At 33.8% G+C, this 20,859-nt stretch overlaps 2 protein-coding genes across 2 annotated transcripts in view; one reads left to right on the top strand and one right to left on the bottom strand.

The window, feature by feature from the left end:
• CCNH (cyclin H) overlaps positions 1 to 6,535 on the top strand; it is a 13,472-nt gene extending 6,937 nt beyond the window's left edge. Inside the window, exons 7-9 of the mRNA XM_081321742.1 lie at positions 2,849 to 2,960; positions 4,568 to 4,628; positions 6,391 to 6,535. Of these exons, the coding sequence (XP_081177868.1) occupies positions 2,849 to 2,960; positions 4,568 to 4,628; positions 6,391 to 6,423 (206 nt within the window). The 3' untranslated portion in view covers positions 6,424 to 6,535. The remainder of the gene's footprint in view (positions 1 to 2,848; positions 2,961 to 4,567; positions 4,629 to 6,390) is intronic.
• A 2,173-nt stretch (positions 6,536 to 8,708) lies between these two features.
• RASA1 (RAS p21 protein activator 1) overlaps positions 8,709 to 20,859 on the bottom strand; it is a 67,090-nt gene continuing 54,939 nt past the window's right edge. The window contains exons 23-25 of the mRNA XM_081321741.1: positions 19,602 to 19,679; positions 18,750 to 18,884; positions 8,709 to 9,506 (exon numbers count right to left, since the gene is read on the bottom strand). Coding sequence (XP_081177867.1) covers positions 9,423 to 9,506; positions 18,750 to 18,884; positions 19,602 to 19,679 — 297 coding nt within the window. The 3' untranslated portion in view covers positions 8,709 to 9,422. The remainder of the gene's footprint in view (positions 9,507 to 18,749; positions 18,885 to 19,601; positions 19,680 to 20,859) is intronic.

Below are 20,859 nucleotides of genomic sequence, written 5' to 3'. Positions count from 1 at the left end.
CTGAATAAAGGGACCCGTTATTTTAGAAGAAAAATACCTGGAATCTGGTCCGTTTCCATTCCTACTCCCCATGTCAGCATGTAGGATAGAGAAGTTGAAGTGTTATAAAATGTCCTGTTATCAGTAAAGGAGAATATTTGTAGCTCAGGGTCAAAATGAGAGGTCCTTTGTGCTCTCTGGGCTTGGTTGTTTTCTTGCAGATGTTTAATTACCCAAATTAGGTAACTTCATCAGTACTAGTCTCTGATGATGATAGTGTAGCACTGATGATGTCATCTAGGGTTTGGGTAATGAAATGTCTTCAAGAAAACAACCAAGCTCAGAAACAACCAATGACTCCTCATATCCTGATATATAAAATGTTTGTAGCTGTATGGATTTCTATAGTATTAACTATGGCAGTCTCATTAACAGGTTTGCTTCCTCTGTTTTGATACTGAGTTGCCTGATTCCAGAGTGAGTTGTGCATTGTATAGTTCAGGAGATATTAAAATGTCAACAATTATACCAAGGGTAGGCAACCTTGGCTCTTTTATGACTCGTGGACTTCAACTCCCACAGCGATGGTGGCTCAGGAATTCTGGGAGTTGAAGTCCACGAGTCATAAAAGAGCCAAGGTTGCCTACCCCTGAACTATACTAATGGTTTTTCTTTAGGACTTACTAGATTTTCTTTCGATTGATTGATATTTTGAAGCATTGATGATTAAAAGAGCCTATGTCTCTAACATTTTCACCCTGACTGTATTGCTAACTATATGATGAGTCTCCAGGAAACTAAAAGCAATGTAAATAACAATTTTAGTGTAACTGTACATTTATACTTACTTGGATATTGGTGAAAATAAATGTTGGTGCAGTGATTAGAATGCAATATTGCAAGCTAACTCTGCTGACTGCCAGCAGTTTGATCCTGACTAGCTGAAGGTTGACTCAGCCTTCCATCCTTCCAAAGTCGGTAAAATGAAAACCCAGATTGTTGGGTGCAATATGCTGACTCTAAACTGTTTAGAGAAGGCTATAAAGCACTATGAAGTGCTATGGCTAAATATGATAAAAAAGTTACAAGTTTTATGCAATCTGAAGAGAAACCAGAGTAACTGAAACTATAGCTCATGTCCTGCTATAATGCACCATCTATAAGGACTCATGAATTCAATTTATAACACCTTACCTAATAAAATATCTGGGAAATCCCTATCTTTTTTATGTGTAACTATTGCTATCAGATCGGTATGAAGTATTTTCTCTGAATGTGGCCAAATTCTGCTAAGCTGTATGTAAAATTAGGCAAACTTTTAACAGCCCACTGTTAATCCACTATCAATCACAATACATTATTTTGTCTTTCTTTTATTTTTAGTTTTTACTATTATTTTAATGCTTTTATTTGCTGGTCTGTGATCATAATAAAGATTTATTAATTGGTAAAAGAGTAGGACATTGTATGATAAATTTAAGCCAAGGCTTAAGAAGAAGCTGAAGCACTTTTTAGTTATGAAAGACTTGCTTTTAATCTGAGAGACCATGTTCAGTAACTGCTCTGTATTGCATCTTATTGAGATCTCAACCTAAGCATATATGTATTAGGGGAAAGGAAGGTAATTTTTGAAATGTCAAAATTATCTTTCTTGTAAGAGGCATTGGCCATGTCACAATAGACAGGGGCAACCTTTTGCTACCCATGGACCATATTGAACCCGGAGGTGGGGCACATCATTCAAGAGTGGGACTAGGTTTGGAGAGGAGTCCGCAATTTTTTTCCTTTTTATTGGGATCATTTGTTACCCACCTCAAGATAGTGAGAAACTATACTTTGTTTTCAACAATAAGGGGCAGAATGAGCTTCTCAGGTCAACCAAACAGGCTGTTGGGGGGCAGTCTAACCTATCCTGTGCCAGAGAAAGGTATTTTTCCTCAGCTAACAACTTTGCCACCTAGTGTCTCAAAATGAAAAAATGTGCTTCAAGTTATGCATGGGTGCATATGTACATGCCAGTAGTGCGTATAGAGGCAGCTTTAAAATCTAGAGAAATAATGGAGCCTTCTTAAGGCCTTGTGGACAAGTACTTTGTAAATGTATTGAATGCTCCAAAGCATCTTGTTTCTGTTTGAATTCAATATGCCACATAGACCTATGCCTGGGACTCAGCAATATTGAAAGCAACTTTATATGAAGAGAGCCATCTTCATTTTCTGTAGTGATTACAGTATAAGGGTATTTGGCTAAATATGCTGTGGCTTGAAGAAATGAGAAAAAAAGAATTTGCTAGCACTCTTCAGATATTGAAATGTTGCTTGAGAAGAGTCAGGGCTAGCTCTCCATCATCCTAAAATGTGGCACTGTTCTTAAGCTATAAGAAGGCAAGTTCAAAGTATTTTTTTAAACAGTTTTAAAACTTTTACTTTCTAAGTAAGAACATTTACTTAGGCACATGGTGGCCCCCCTTTGCATGTATTCAGGTAAAGACTGTACTGAGAAAATAATTGATTCACCTTCCGTAACCTGAATATCCTCCAAATGTTTGGACTTGGAATTAGAGAATTCCTTATTCGACATCTGAAGAATTTCCATTTGGATAAGTTCTTCAGATTTAGCCTCATTTGGCTCATATAGCTATTTTGTCACAATCCACCCCCCCAGGTCACTTCTTTTTGATCAGTTTTGTAGGAGCAGATAGGCTAAATACAAAATTATTTAGAATGCAAACTCTTTTGCGACTTTAATAGAATTTTCAATGAGCACATTTGTTTTCTTAGAATTTTCTGATCTGTTTTTGGCTTTCATAAGTAACATAATAGTTCACATTTTTATAGTATTTTAATAAGTGTTTATTGCATTTGACTAGGCATGAAAAATCTGGTAAAAAAATATGAGCTACCACATCCTGAAGAGGTTGCTTTTTTAAAACAGAAGCTAGAAAAATGTCACAGTTCAGAACTTGCTCTTAATACAAATGTGTAAGTAGCTATTTAAAGCTTTTTAAAATTTGTTCTCTATTCTAATGGCCTAATTTCTGGCTAGGGTGTCTGTATTGATGTTATTTCATGTGTTTGACAGTATTTACTCCACAGTCAGGGCTTAAATGTATGGTGAAAGTAGTTTTGTGGTTTATAAAGTTTTTTAGCAAAAACTTTCATGCAGCAAGATTAAATAGGTTTAAGTTATACAATAAACATCGATGAAGAGAAAATGTAGGGTGTTATGTAAAAACTAACATTAGTTTGCCTCATTTAACAACTTTAGAACTTACTTGGAGTTGTAGGTATTTTTTAATGCCTCTACTAGGTCCAAATCATTATTTATATAAATAGGAAAAAAATATTTTTAAATAACACTTTTGGATTAAATTTAGGTCATCTTTATTCTGCTGTAAGTTATGCATTCTCAAGGTAGTCTGTTGGAGGCTCCATGATGGAGAAAATGAAACAAACAGTAGATGGGGCAAGAGATAGAAATGGTGGGGATGCTCATTCTTATACTCCTCCCCCCTTTTTTAATTCTAGTTTGATACTAAAAGCCTAAAGCGATCTGTTACTGAAGGCTTCATAAAAGTAGTAGAAAGAAATTGCAAAATAATATTTCTATTAATCTGAAGGTTGATTTATTGAATTTATTATTTTTCAACTTCATGAGTCTTCTTTGCATTACTTTTTCTACAGTCTTATCAATTGAAAATATATATCTTATGGAAGTTGATTCCGGTTTACAAAAGTATATGTCTAATAAACTTTTCATTTACCACAGAGATAAATTTTAATTTTTTTTACCTAGTTTTAAGGGCTTTATAATGTTAGATGTGCCCCACCGGCAGAGGGGAAGTGTCCCAAGCCTGCTATGCTTTTTTTTTTGTTACTCTCAGTCATTGTTCTTACTGCCACCTACCTGCAGGTCTCTGGATTTTCCAGAGTCCTTAATCCTTGGAAGAGATGGACTCCCTCTTCTCTAAGAATGGCTATATTTTATTTGCTGCCGTGGGGTGACTCTAGCCTGCTTTCAGTAATAAAAAGGAAGAGAAATGAAAGGAGTGTAAACATACTAGAAGTAAAATAATAGAACAATAAAACAATGACAAAGGAACACAATAAGAGCAAGTGGGAAGGAGATGGAGTCTGCCATCAATCCACACCTCCAGTGTGGAACTGCCCCTTTTGTTCCCCAGGCCAACAGGCAGAACCATTTCTTCAGGCTCTTGGAGCAGAATAGGATTAGAACTAGAATCAGTTGGTGTTGAATAAACCTACAGCGGGGACCCCCAAGCCCTGGGCCACACAAGTTGCAGGTGAGGGTGTGCAACTATTTGCATAAGTGGCAGGCACTCGCATGGGAAGCTCCATTTTGTGTGAGCAGTGGGCCCATGCAGCTGCTGCTTGCATACATGGAGCTGTACACATGAGCACCCAATGCTGGCCAGAAACATCCCCTCTCCCCCCCAATCCGCAAAACCAGAAAGGTTGGAGACCTCTATTCTATACAGTAGTTAAATTATTGTATTCTTTTTATGATTGAATAAATTTAATAGTGGAACATGCCCTCTAACATTTTTATGCTATGGGATTTTTGATAGGAAAAAGAGAAAAGGCTATGAAGGTGATGAATTCATCTCAAAAAAGTCTAGAATGGAGGAGGTTAGTAGTTTTTATGACACCTGATTAAATTTGTATTTAATTTGTATTATTAAAGCAAAAAGAACACTATTTGTTTTAGATGGTACCTGTATCGTGTCAGGAATCACTTTTTCTTGTGCCAATTAATTTGACTTTTTAAAACTAAAACAAGTAATGTGCTATTTTGTTCCTCGTATCAGAGCAAATCTCCGACCAATTTTTATTGATTTCATTGTCTCATAAAAAATGAAGCAAGGGTTGAAATGTCTCTGGATCATTCACTAAAATTTGCACTTGACACCTCAGAGCACTAATCTGCAATATATGCCACCATTTTTTTCTTTATCTATTTTTTATTTTGAATTGTGGTTTTAGTGGCTTTATTGTAATTTCTTTATTATGTGGGTGATCCAGATAATAGATGGGTGGCTATACAAATGTGATAAAGAAATAGAAAATAAATTATCATGGAATGAAAGGGGCAGGTCCAGTTTCCAGATACCTTGCACAGTAGCTTATGGGACTCTAGATATTAAGAAACATATTTTCCCCAATAAACCAGAACTATTGGTAACTAAATATTACCAAATTATTAAAATAATTTTGCCTTATTTACAAAATCTAAAAGTATCAGGAATATGCAATTAAAATTAGCACTAAACTGTTAACCAGTTCACATTTGCATTTTACACAACTAAATGATTTTTACATTCAACACATAAAACTAAATTAGAATATTTAAGGGAAAAACTTAGTTCATATTTATTCTACCTTGTCAAACTTTCTGTGAAAGAAATATGAAATTAAATTTAAAGTACAATAATAAGGTCAAGATTATTAGCAGATACTGTATTATATTTGAATTGCTGTGCAAAAATTAATAAAGTATATATCTGTACTTTTGATTTTGAAATGAATGTGACATTACATGTTGGAAGAACATGAGCTAAAGCAAATCATGGTTTAAACTAAACAATCAGAATTTATTCCTAATATACTACACCCATTTTCAGAAGATGAAAGTTACCTTGCATTGAATTAAATCTTTGTGCCATTCACTCTGGTCCTTCTGGCTCAGGTGAAACTTTTTTCATGTCCTGTTTCAGTTGGACATCTGGACATGCTAGAACCAAATTTATGTATACTGAGATTCTTCCATCTTTAAATGCTTACAGCAGGGGTGTCAAACTCATTTCATTGAGGGCCGCATCAGCATTGCGGTTGCCCTCAGGGGGCCGGGTGGGTATGGCCTGGGTGGGTGTGGTCTACTGGGTGGGCGTGGCCAGCTCTACATCATTTGCATCAAGGGTGCCTATGGGGCCCTGGGCAGGAGTGGGACAGATCTGAGGGTCTCTGGGCCAGGGCCAAGGCAGCGGGGGCCGTTCCCTCACTGTTTCCAGGATGGTTTCGCAGGCCACATGAAACCACTTCGCGGGCCGGATCTGGTCCCCAGGCCTTGTGTTTGACATGTCTGGCTTACAGTATTGAAGTTCTGCAATAGTTATAACTTATTTGAAAATGCTGATGATAGGCTTGTCATATTTGCTTTATTTATATGAATAAAATTTGCATTTTAATATTAAAAACATACATCTGATGTGTAATCAGGATCCTTGATAAATTAAGGGACTATTTTTCAAAGCTGATGTAGTTAACTCACTCTAATAGGCTACTTATTGTGATTAATGTTCATGCAGGAAAAAAATACATAAATAAGATTTAGGAATAAGTTGGAAGTCTAATCTTTTGTAATACATGCTTAAATTGATTTTGTTTTACTTAGGATGAATGGACAGATGATGATTTCATGGACTGATCTATCTACATTCCTAACAGAAAATAAAATCTGAATTAATATATATTGGAAATAAACTTGTCATTCATCAGAAAATTATATATTTATATAATAAATTCTTTTTACAAATTGATACGGATACTTGAACTTATTTGGCATTAATGCAACTTCACAATGAACAGGGCTTGTAACTGCTTGTTTCCATTGAACCAATCAACTATAATGTTCAAAGAAGATATGAACAGATACATTCAAAGGGCCTGTACAAATATCTTAAAGCATCATAATTATTGCTTAAGGAAGTATGATGCATGAAATAATCTCAAGATGATGCCATGCAATAATTTTGAAATTCTTAGTATATTTAAACTTTATTTTTTATACAAATATTCACCCAATTGCTCTCAGAAAGTGATATATCAGACTTTGAAAGCTACTTAACTAGTACAACCCTTGCTTGAGCAGAAAATATTGGATATTTAGCAAAACCTTTTGTTACCATCCCGGGCAAACATTCTTGTGTTCCCAGGGCTGCAAGTGAAATAGCCTGCTTATTGTGTGTATTTTGGAAGCAGCTATGGAAATGTATATGTGAACATTGAACTTCTTTATAAGGCATAAATGGAGTTGCTGATTGGGAGGATCAATCAAGTTTAATTTCTAAACCAAAGCCTTGCATTGACCTAGTAATGAAGTCGTCAATGCCAAGTATATAGTTGGGGAATAGAAGAATTAATGTATATTCTCTATTTTTGATTACTGGGCATTTTAGCTCAGTGAAGGAGCATGAGAAATGTTTTACCTCAATTAGAAATACTGCTATAACTATCTAATTTACTCCATTAGTAATTGGAGATACATTTACAGGAATACATAAATATCAGCTGTAGAAAGTATTGTGAGTTGATATTTAATGTCTTACAACACACTGAACTTTTGATACAGATTAGAATGTTCTTTTATAACTAAGGTACTTTTTATAAAGTATCTTGTGCAGGCATAATTAGAAATATAGATCCATGAACAATGCAGAACAGTATGATTATGTTTGAATGGGCAGTTTAGCATAATACGATTTGTTAGTCACAAAAGATACATCTCTTCAAAGGGATCTGCATTTGTAGCCAAACCTCAGAATTTTTGTAACTGGAGAGGGGACTTAAGTAATCCATTTAAATTAGCAATACTCTGCTTTATATTTCAGACTGTTGAAAATCAGCTTGGATAAACAACCCCAATCCAAAGTTTCCCAATGTTTGAGGGCTAGTGAGAATATTTTGAGAGTATGGTCACGCTTGCAAAATCTACCCCATCCCACTGTTTGATCATCTCAGCTTGCTTGGTTTTTCTGGGAAGGCAGGGAAGTTTCCAAAGAAAACATTCAGAGTGTATCCCTTATCCCCTCATGTTTTTTAAAAGAATACCTCCAATATGTAGGCAAAGTTCAGAAAACTAGGAAGGCGGGGGTGGTGGTGGGGGTGGTTAAATGCTGCTTCATGATACCACTTTGCAGATAGCTTTAATTAAACAAAATAAGTATACCTGTTGGGGGAAGTCCTAATCAGCTTGAGAGCAAGTCTGGTTTTTTGCACAAAAACATCTCTAACCTAAGGCCTGCTGATGCATAACTTCTGTTCTAGCACTGGCTATTATGGAGATCTTATACTTTGTATTTTTTCCTATTATTCTTCATGTATTATGTCTAAAGATGCGATAGTTTATGTTGCAAGATAAATGTATAGACTGAAAAGATATACATATTTGGGAAAGAAATATTCACTTCATTAATATTTTTTTCATTTACAATCTAAATATGAATTCAAAGACTTTCACAATTGTTTTAAGAACTATTTTGAAATTAATTACATTAAAGCTTTTCCTGCTTCAGCCCTCTGGAACTGTAACTTATTTTCAGAGTAAATCTTCATTACATACTTCAATGTATAGTTAATTTGTTCTTGGTTTTTCTGCTTTATTTGTAATTTGATTTGCATGAAGAACAGAGACTTCAAAATTCAGTAATGCAGTGGATCACAGCATATTTTGAGTCTACAATGGCAGCATAGTTGTAGAGGACTTTAAAGTGGCCACCTAGTCATCCTTAGCCTTTGTGATATCTCATGAACCTAACTCCAAGTGACACGAGAGTACTTTCCATCATTCCTTTCAGTAATAGTGTTTTTAGCAGCTTTAGTTGAATTACTACCCTTAAGTGGGATTTTTTTTTCAGTCGGCAGTTATGAATGTACAAACATATATGTACATATATCACTAAATTCTGAATTATTAGTCAGAAAAATTGAATGTATGCTATAAAACTGTTTAATGAATGCATGCATGCCTGATATAATAATAAATTTACTGAATTCAAATTTACTGTTGTAAACATTTTACAAAAAAACAATGCAATTTATCTGTATACAGTCATTGGTGAAAAAAATAATCAAAATCATAAATGGCACATTAAAAAAAATAAAGGTGACAAAACCCAGTCTGCATCTTCTTTCAACTCTGAACAAGCAAAATAGAATGGTATAAAAAGTGTACAGCAAAGATCTCCTTTCAAATTGTGAAAGCTGTAAATACAAAGTGGTTGAACAACTGTAATATAATTACAGTAACCAGGTGAATTACAGTAAAAGGTGTTTGATCCAGTTATACTTTGCTGTTGAAACAATTTATTGGCAGATGACTATGTGTTTTCTGAAAGACAGCTAGACTTTGGCAATTGGAGGTTTGAAAATAACATTAAAGTTCAAAGAGACAGTCACAGCATCTTCTTCGTGGAAGGTGATTTGTACACCAAGGCTCAGAGGTCCTGAAAACTGGTTCCAAAAGTGCAAGTGTCCTGCACAGATAGCTTAAAGCTGCTGGTAGTCTGTCACCAACAGATTTGTTGTTTTTTGCATAGTTCACACATCACTGGAAACGTGAAACGTGTGCTATTTTTGGCAAGAGCAAGAGGAAGTGATATTGGTGAAAGTTGTCATATTGGTCATGGTAGCTCATGCAGAAAACTGCTACCTAATATTGTTAGATACTGAATACTGATTCTGCTTTTGTTGAAGCAGTTCTGTAATTGCCAGCAACTTCTTTAGCACATGCTGTTTTAAAAAAAAAAGAAGTAAATTTACTAAATTATCCATGGTCTTTCTGGAAGTTTTAAAAGCTGAAAGAAGTGACGTTTATTTATTTAAATATCTTTAGAATACTTTTGGATTTTGAGCAAGAAAATGACAATCTAAAAGTTTTCCAGCTTGAATATGTACATCAAAGTAAATTGCCTGCAGCTTTAACATTTAAATAAAGCAAGTGATGATATGCAATGAATATAAAAATGTAATGTCTTGCAACATCACTTTGTACTAATCATGGATGTAACTCAAAATACGCACTGTATTGAAACATATATACTGCTCAAAAAAATAAAGGGAACACAAGATAAGACATCCTACTATTAAATACAGTACATTGTGTTGTTTAAGTGTTCGCTTTATTTTTTTGAGCAGTATATAAAATCAAGACAGCCATGCTACAAGATTCGCTCATTTCACAGTATTTGATGATGTTTTTGCTAATTCCACCATCTGCAGTCTGTAAGTGCCATCTTTTGAAGCTGCTCAAGAGTCTCCAAAGCCAGAGCAGACTTTCAGAGATCAGGAGAAAAAACATTTTGGTGAGTTAGCTTCCTCCCAATTTTACCCATAAAAACTTGTAGATGATGAATTCCATTTTAAGTGAATAGGAATTCATTTCATTGACTACAACATGATTTCAGTAAACTTTTACTGATCTTTTCACAAGAGTGTATTTCTGTTTTCATTTTCAGTTTATTTCACTTCATATACATTCATCTATGATTTTTTTAACTTGCAGAAAAAAATCTTCAATACTTTAGGAGAAATACCCAGTTTACTTGAATTATCTGTGAATATACACTTTCAATACTTTATTACTTTGGAAAACACCAAGTTTGCAGAGTATCACACTGCTTTGGTATTTGACACATAGAAAAACAAGACAAGGTCAATGTGATTCTATGATTCAGACTTAATCAAACACAATAGTATTTAAAAGACCAGCAAAGCAAATGTTTTAATCCAAATTTCAAAAATGTCTGCTTTAAATTTAATTTAATAATAATTTAATTTGTATACCGCCCTTCTCCCGAAGGACTCAGATTCTCCTAAGAAAGTAAGGATTTCTCAGAAGCCAGGAATTCTCATTTCAGATACTAAATTCTAAAAGTAGAATTTATTTTATTCTATGTTTTGCCTTTATGATTTGAGATTTTTATATATTTACAATTAACTAATATACTAAGATCTTTTTCTAAATGAAGGCTATAAAAATATAGAGATTGAGATTCTTCCCTAACCTGGCTGCTTTCCAGTAGGAAGATTTCTTCTGCCAATGATCTTTTGGTGCCAAAACTGGTTCTAAGAAAGGTTGCTGGAATTGGGTATGTCTAGTTTAATGAAGAGAAGGACAAGGGGTGACATGATAGCAGTGTTCCAATATCTCAGGGGCTGCCACAAAGAAGAGGGACTTAAGCTATTCTCCAAAGCGCCCGAAGGCAAAACAAGAAGCAATGGATGGAAACTAATCAGAGAGAAGCAACCTAGAGCTAAGGAAAAATTTCTTGACAGTTGGAACAATTAACCAGTGGAACAACCTGCTTCTAGAAGTTGTGAATGCTCCAACACTGGAAGTTTTTAAGAAGACACTGGACAACCATTTGTCTGAAATGTTATAGGGTTTCCTGCCTGAGCAGGGGGTTGGACTAGAAGACCTCCAAGGTCCTTTCCAAAAAATCATCATCATCATGTTATTGTTATTATTAAGACTGCAATTCCCTGTGGGAGCAGTCAGAAAGTCATTGGTCTTTCATCCACCTTTTCTTCTCAGCACACCATTTTTGTAAGCAAGCCTGGGTTTTAACTTCACGTTTTGAAGTTTTTGTTTTGCTTTGTTTATTATTTCTAAAGGTTAACTGGGTGGTTTTTATCTGTTCTTGCTTTTTTTTCCTTTGCTTTACTTGGCTGTTTTCATTAACTTCTGTTTTTCCAAATGGAAAAACATGACATGTTTCTGGATAGTGAAAGTGCTTGTACTTGATTTACATTTTTATTGGACATTTACTACAAGGATTTTGAATTTGCAAAATTTTAGTGTTTATTTTTCTCAGTCTTTAATTTTGTATTGAAATATCCAGAAAATATCTTTCCTACTCCTTTGACAGTTTTCTTATTCTGCTTTGAAGAACTCTCTTATCTACTACATAGAGCAACAACTTATCGGATTATAGACAAGGAATCAGGCTGATACTCAAAAAAATATTGTTTGATAACATGCAATTCTTACCTGAAAGCTTTTTAAAAAAGTTTTATAAACTCATAAAGGATGTGGTATTCAGAAGCAAATAACTAGATAAATTAAACCCATAAAAGGAATGTGATTCAAAAGCAGTTTTGCTGGGAAGAAATATGGACCCAGACATAGACTCCATGACGAATCAGTGTTAATTCTTGGGACAATTTTGGGTAGTTAAGACGACATGGTAAATTTTCTACAAGTTCATTATAGTAACAGTTTGTTAACAGAGGGTTTTGAAATTTTAATCTTGTCTTTTATTATTATTGTTCTTTTTGTTAACTATTTTGTCATTAATATGGTATAGATGATAGATTAATAATTTGCAAACAAAATTACTAGTATAGTAGTTTAAATTTTGGTAGGGTTGTTTTGCAAGGGGTGTTGTAAAGGTTTTTTTTCTTTGTCACTTAGTGTTTTGTATTTTAACTTGAATAAAATAAAAATAGATGGAAAAAAACATAGAAATAACATATAAACATTTCCTCCAAACTACATAAACAAGTTTTAAATGTGAAAAGTTGTAAGAGAAAAAGGAATAACCTTAAAGAACAGAAGAAAGAGCCACAAACAAAACAATGGTCAAAACCCTGTGTCTAAGACAGAACTGTAACCTGAGAAAATATCTCAGATAGACTTTACCTAGATCTCATGAAGGTAAAGGGATGGAGGAAGAAAACAAATTCAAACTTGCAAAATTCTTTTACCATAACCTTATAATAAATAAGTTATATTGGCCTGGAGCTTCCGGTGACGTTGCTGCAAGATGGGTGCTAGGGAACGAATCTTCCTTCCCCAAGCCCGATTTCTACCAGCTGGGGAGTGCAATAGAACTGAAAGTCCCCCTGTAGAGGCAACTGGCCAAAGGGTGCAACTTTGCAGATCGCAAAGGAGCCCTCGGGACCGGCAGGAAGAAAGGATGACTGCATCCATGCAGTCTGCCAGAAGCAGCTGATCGTCAGAGACAACGAACTTTATAGCAGAAGGCAAAACAGCCAATCTGGGTGAGACTACTTTCCTTATCTCTCTACAATATGGATTCTCAATTTGAAAATTTTAAACAGATGATCACAGATAATCAACAAAAAATTCAAAAAATAGAAGATAAATCAACCGAGGTTAACCAGAAACTAGATGTTTTAAAAGATGAAAATCGGAAGTTGATCCAAATAAATGAAGAACTAGAAGACTTGATAGCTGGGATGGAGATGGAAAGAGCCTCATAGTTTTTAAGATTTCAAAATATAAAGGAAGATAAGGAAGAGGATCTCCTAGGCTTGATAACCAAATTACTGGCAGACACATTAGGAACTGGGAAACAGAAAACGGAAGGAGAATTAGACCAGATCTATCGAGTCAACTCAAACTATGCTAAAAGAAATAAAGTCTCCAGGAAAGTACACATTAGATTTCTTAAAAGATCTACAAGAGACAAGATTTTGTGAAGAGTAAGAGATGAACCTTTGAAATACAAAGAAAAAGAAATTGTAGTCCTTCAAACAAATTCCTAGGAGAATAACAGAATCCCAAAGAAAATACCAGTTTCTAACTAGGAAATTAATTGAAAAAGGAGTGAATTTCAGATGGCTGATTCCAGAAGGGATTTTAATTTACTGGGATACGAAAAGACATTGACTGGACATGCCACTTAAACCAATGGAATTCTTCGACAACCATAGGTGATCCTGAATCTGCTACAAAGAGAGAAACAAAGAAACAGGAAGAAATGGCAGTAGAAGGAGCAGTCAAACCAAGAGAGGAAGAAATTTAAAACACATATACAGAAGAAGGAGCAAAACCAAGAGATCAGAGACAGATAAGATCGACTAAAACAGGGGTGTCAAACTGCCTGCCCAAGGGCCGGGCGCATTATTGGGAAACCATGCCCACCCCATTGCCGGCAATGGCAAAAAAGCTCTGATACATTGCATGACGTCATGTGACATCGCGAGTTTGACATGTCTGGACTAGAAGATTAAGACCTATATATAACTGAAAGAGATGGAGGAGAGTGGGATTTTGTCAATGAATATAAATGGACTAAATTTTCCTTCAAAAAGGAGAAAAATCTTTACACGATTACAAAAATTAAAAATGGATATAATTTGTCTTCAAGAAACACACATTAAGAGACAAAATTATAAGTTGTTAGAACAACCAAAAATTGGAAAATTTCACTTTGCATTAGCACTTCAAAAAAAAAAGAGGAATAACTTTATACGTTAAAGAAACGATGAACCCCAAACAAATCTACGCGATAAAGAGGGGAGAATATCAATGATGGAAATAATGATGGATCAAAAACAGATAATGATGGTAGCAATATATGCACCAAATGATAAACAAGAACAATTTTACCAAAAACTATATAAAAATATTAGATTTAAACTATCAAAATCTTTGTATAATGGGAGACTTTAATGCAATAACAGATGGAACTTTGGACTACAAAAGCACCCAAGTGAGAAAAGGAGGAAATATATTACGTAAAGCATTTTTAAAAATGACAGAAGTCTGTATCCAATATATATGGAGAGAAAAAAATCCAAAGAAATTACAATATACATTTTACTCAAATAGACATAAATTTTTAAGAAGAGACTGGACAGCCACTTGTCTGAAATGGTATAGGGTTTCCTGCCTTAGCAGGGGGTTGGACTAGATGACCTCCAAGGTCCCTTCCAACTACTTCTTCTTCTTCTTCTTCTTCTTCTTCTTCTTCTTCTTTCTTCTTCTTCTTCTTCTTCTTCTTCTTCTTCTTCTTATTCTTATTATTATTATTATTATTATTATTATTATTATTATTATTATTATTATTATTATTGTCTAGAATTGATATAAATTGGACATCTTTGGAACTTAATACGATGATAGAAGAAATTGAGATAGAAACTAATGTTTGGGCAGATCATAACCCAATAAGGTTACTTGGAGAAGAACTAAAAAAAAATTAAGATGGTCCTTGAATAAATCTATATTGAAAGAAAAAGAATTTTTACAACTAGCGACAAAGGAAATGGATTTTTTTCTTCAAAATGAACAAGAAAGAAGAAACTGCTTCAAAATGTGTGTGGATACGGCTAAAGCATATTTCAGAGGGTTGGTTATAACTTATATCACTAAAAAGAATAAAGAAAAGAAACAACAACAGTTGAAGGAAGAATTCAGAAAGTTAGAATCAGAATTACAAATAGATCCACAAAAGAAAATGCTTAAGAAACAAATGGAGATAATAAAACAAAAATTAAATTCAGACGAGATGGAAATAATGGCTCAACAGATTAAAAGGGCTAAACAGAACTTCTTTGAAAATGCCAACAAGCTGGGGAGATGGTTAGCATATAGACTGAAAGAAGAAAAAGAGAAAAAATTGATAAACAAGTTGCAGGATCCAAAAGGTGTATTACAGTTTCAAAATGATACAATTTAAAAAATTATTAAAGATTATTATGAGATACTTTATAAGGCAGAGGAAATTCCAAAAGAAAAAAATACAGCAATACTTAAAAAAAGCAGACTTACCAAAAATTCCATAGAATATTCAAAACATATTAAATGGAAAAATATTCATGATGGAGATTATAGAGGCTATAAAAAGGCAAAAAAAGGATAAGACTCCAGGCCCAGATGGATTACCTGCAGTTTTATAAATCACTGCAGGATGTATTAAGTCTGATCCTGAAAGAACTGTGTAATGAAATTCTCCTGGAGGCTAAAATACCAAATACATGGACTGAAGCCAACATTACTTTAATACCCAAAGAAGACTCCGATTTAACGCAAATAAAAAATTATAGACCAATATCACTATTAAATGTAGATTATAAATTTTTTGCCTCAATAATGGCAGAAAGACTAAAGAAATTTTTGATCAAATTTATACATACACACCAAAATGATTTCCTACCTAAAATACAGATAAGAAATAATTTAAGAATGATTCTTGATGTGTTAAGAGTATTATGAAATTCATTCAGGGAAACAGATGGCTTTAATATTCTTTGATGCATAGAAAGCATTTGACAATGTAAACTGGCAATTTGTTTCAGCAATTTGCAGAAATGGACTTTGGAAAAAACTTTATAAATGTAATCCAAACAATTTATTATAAACAAACAGCCAAAATAATTATAAATGGGAGATCTTACAGAAAACTTCAATATTAAAAAGGGCACAAGACAGGAATGCCCACTATCTCCATTACTATTTATACTAACATTGGAAGTACTGAATAGAAACATTAGACAAGATATAGAAATTAAAGGACTGGAGATAAAAGATGAAAAATATAAACTACAAGCATTTGCAGATGATTTGGTTTTCATATTGGAAGATCCAATGGAAACAAGCATCGAACCTCTGGAGAAAATAGAAAAATCTGGAGAAGTGGCAGGGTTGACAATAAACAGAGATAAGACTAAAGTGCTAACAAAGAATCTAACAGAAAAAAAATCAATAACAAAAAAACCACAAATCTTCAAATAGGTAAAAAAGTTAAATATGTGGGAATTTATCTAACAGCAAGATGTGTAACAATAAAAGAAGATAACTATGTATGAATGCTAAAACAATTAGATTTGGGAAAGTGGGAAAACTTCCAACTTTCAATGTTGGGGAGGATAGCAACAGTGAAAATGAATATCTTACCAAAAATATTCTTTTTATTTCAAACAATTCCTGTAAGGCTGGGAAATGCCTTTTTTGATGAACTGAATACAATAATATTGAAATTTATCTTGCAAGGAAAAAAAGCTAGAATTAAAGTGAAAATGCTACAAGAAGCGAAAGAAAGTAGAGAATTTGGACTGCTGGACTGGAGGTTATACTACCAAGCAACTATTTTAACATTGCTTAAAGAATGGATAATCTTAGAGACAAAAGACTACTTAGAGGGGCATGACCTACAAATTGGTTGGCATGCCTTTCTGTGATATGGGAAGAATAGAATACATAGATACTTTCAAAACCATTTTATAAGGAATGCACTTCTTTCAGAATGGGAACAAATGAAAGAAAAAATTTATACTAAGATACCTGAATGGCTTTCAACAATGTAAGCTTTTGCTTACCCAAATTTAATTAACTACAATAAAGTTGTGACTTATAAAGGTATTTTGAACAATGAAGGAAAATTGAGAGACAGACAAGATTTACAAGAACAAGGTATTGATCTAGCATGGTAGCCATATCTGCAAATTCAAATGAGATATGAAAAAGATGTTAAAACAATGGGATTTTATAAAGAATAGACAGAATTTGATCAGATACTGCTAAAAACAGATGAAAAGTTGATTAAGAAACTCTATAGATTTCTGTTAAACTTAAAGATGGAGAAAGAACAAATAAAAGCAACAATAGTAACATGGACAAAGAACTTTGGATATAATATAGAATTAGAAGATTGGCAAAACTTATGGGAAAGAAATATTAACTTAATTAGAGCAGTGGCATATAATGAAAACTTAAATAAAATGTTTTACAGCTGGCATGACCCCAGTGAGATTAGCACAAATGTTTAAAAATACTTCAAACAACTGTTGGAAATGCAAACAAAGACCAGGAACTTATTATCATATCTGGTGGACATGCCCTAAAGCAAAAAGATTTTGGGTTAAAATACATGTATGGTTGGAAAAAAATGACTAAAAAACAAATAGACTTTAAACCAGAATTATTTTTGTTAGGAATAACAGGAGCTAATTATGAGAAAGATTGCAGATATTTAATACTACACGTACTAACGGCAGCAAGAATTATATTTGCCCAACATTAGAAAAATGAAAATTTACCAGCTGAAGTACTAATTAAGAAAATTCTAGAGTGTGCAGAAATGGATAGATTGACTTTAAAGATAAAAGAGAAAGAAGACTCTGTACTTTACAACATGGGATAATTTCTATCAATGGCTAGAAAAATGAGTTAGAGAGAAAGGAATGTGATATGTAATTCTGAATATATATTAGCAAGAAAGCTATTGAGTGATTAATTAACATATTGTTTATGATAATTAACTATTACCTATTATTGTTTGTTAAACACATGAACCCATACGTTATGCTGTTTGCTAAATATCAAGAATGTTATTTGGAAAAACCCTAACCCTAACCCTAACCCAAATCCCAACCCTGACCCCAGCTTGTTCCTAACCCTAACTAATAAAATCTATACAAAAAAAACGGTTATATTGGCCTGAATGACTTTGGTTTACTAGTCTGGTCTACCTTTTATTGTCAGTATCCTCTACATGTTTCCACAATTTTTATGAGTCAAGCAGTCTTTTTTTTTCTGAGTCTCACCTTCCTTCCCTTTAATCCAATATGTTGTTGCTCAAAGTAATAGACAAGAAAACAATAAAAAACAAAACAAAAGAACAAGTTGAGAAATACAAATTCCCTGCAATAATTGCTCAATAAAATATAAATCAAGTAGAAGCACTTTCACCATCTAAAGGCATGTGCTGTGTTTCCTTACGGAAAAGCAAAAGTTAATGGTAGCAGCCAAATAGATCCAATAAATAAATCAGGAAAAAAATAAAATCCAGCAGGAGGTTGAAATAAATCAGCATTCAACCACCCAATTAAATATAAAGAACAAAGCAAAACTTCAAAAAGTGAAGTTAAAATGCTTATTAGAACTTTATGTTGATAGGAAAAGATGGAGAAAAGACCAATGACTTTTCAGCTACTCCCACAGGGAGCTGAAATCTTCAAGATTCCCCCTCCTGGATGGGTCCACAGCTGTCCAAAAATCATCTTGGGTCATTCCTAAATGCCTCCATTCAAAATCAGGGAGCAACACTGCCAAAGAATCAGCTTTGACAACAAAAACAGATCATCAGCAGGAGAGAAAAATTTTCGTCCTGGGCAGCAGCCATCTTGGGGGAAGGAGCCCCCTAGTCTGGTCTACCTTAAAGGGCTGATGAATCAATTCTCCACATATTTTGGAACTAAACTATGTTTGGTATCAGCTCTTACCTGCATTGCACCTCGCTCATTACTGAGTGTTCGAAGTTCATCCGAATGTGCCACACAAATCTCATGAAGGGCTGCTAGATCACGAGATAAATCAGTTCTAGAAGGCTCTGTAGTGTCTGGAAGCTCAGGTATGTTCTTGAACAAAAATAATACAAAAGTCATGCTTTTCTTTTTACCATTATTTGACAATATTTGTCCATATAGAGAATGATTACAGTCATTGTCATTCTTTAACTACAAGCCACTTAAGGCTTAAATGACATGAGTGCTTTTAAAAAATTGTGTAAGCATCACAGGAACTAAAATTGTGTAACTAATGCAACTGTTGAATGATGCAGGAAGCTCAAGTAAGAACTGATATGCAATGCTGCATTTTAGAAATATTAGGCCTTACCTGTGAAATTTAACCTATTTTTAATACCAATAGGGTGAATTACAATTTTATCCAATGCTAGTGAGTAAGCATGGCAAACAGCTACACTGAATTAATGTGCTCTGAAAGAAGATGTTCTATGCAAGCAAAATATATACCATGAACAAAGATGGTAATGGGAATATATAAAATAGCAAGGCAGGAATAAGCAAGAAGATGAACTATGTAAAATAGAGGGACAATATCACTTGAATATTAAAAAAATCCATTGAAATTACTTTAACACACATAAAAACAAGCCACATAAAGAAAAGCCATTTCAGAAAGCACAGATGATGCCTTGGAGAATAAGTAATTAATACTTTGAAGTACATTTCTGGAACTAGAGAAATAAAAATTCTTTTCCCAGTTCTCAGTGAGGAGATAATAACACAAATCTTTTCAAAACTAATAGTCGTGGTATAGATAAGTGTTCTTACCCCAAGTTCATCCAAAAACATGATCATCCTGTGTTTATTACTCTTGATAAATGGATTTACACCTTCCATATACGGCTCCTAAAGGTAAATAAGTTACTATCTTTATTCTACATATATTGTAATACATGCAATAGTTTTAAATTTTGATTTCTAGATGAACTCCCAAAGCAGCTTAAGTAGTTAAAATATTTTAATATCCCTTTTCTATATTTAATGAAAATCACATCAAAAGATTCACATGAGAAAAGGCTAAGTCACAAATGTTTAATATATTTTGTAAAATGGTAACAATGGTAATGAGGTTCCTTTATGAGACTTACTAAATCTCATCCTATTTATTATATAGGACAAACAGTTAGCAAAGCTACTGACCAGAACACACAAGGGAAATTCATAACTGGTCTTTAAAAGGAAGCAGTTTTTAAATCGTGAAAAGATTTACAGTCCTTCAAAATGAACTGAGAAGCAAAGTGATAACGTATCTAACCAGTACAGGCCAATACATTCTGGATCAATTCAAATTACTAAGTTGTTTTGAAGAAAAAACCCACGTGGATCATACAGCAAAATCAAAACTGAAAATAAATTCAGAGTTCTGTTTCTTTAGATTTTGTTTTTATACTTGGTAAGATTTGAGATAATACAAAAAAACCCCCACACGGTTTCAAAATTCACATATTGCAATCAAAATCCAGATCTTAGAATTTAAAAGTATGATTGATGATGTGATTTTTATTGTATTAATGGTTCTTAATTACTGAGAATTCCTAATAAAGAAAAAGAAAACATGATCAAGAACTTGTTCTAATTGTTTCAGTGTTTTTTAAATGCTAGGAATGAGGTAAGTTATGGGCCCAAAACCATTTTCAGTGGCCGTTCTCTGGAAAGGCCAGAATACACTAAAGAAAAAAGAAGCCAATGTGCATGACCATATCATTTAGTCAGACAACTGGCCAAGGCTAGGTTTTGCAACTAGTACAGGTAAACTTCAACTTACAACCATTTGTTTAGTGACTGTTCAAAGTTACAACACACTGAAAAAAGTGACTTACAACTGATCCTTGCACTTACGACCATTGCAGCATCCCCAGCATCACATGATAACATTCAGGCACTTAGCAAGTGGCATGTATTCATGATAGTTGTAGCAACCCAGGATCACGTGATCACCATTTGTGACCTTCTCAGCTGGCCTCCAACAAGCAAAGGGGGAAGCTGGATTCACTTAATGAGTAAATGATTCACTTAACAACTGCAG

The sequence above is a fragment of the Vipera berus genome (genome assembly GCF_964194415.1).
Source record: "Vipera berus genome assembly, chromosome: 2".
Lineage (NCBI taxonomy): Eukaryota > Metazoa > Chordata > Lepidosauria > Squamata > Viperidae > Vipera > Vipera berus.
Note: the sequence above shows the minus strand (reverse complement) of the source record. Positions and strands in the feature narration are given on the sequence as shown.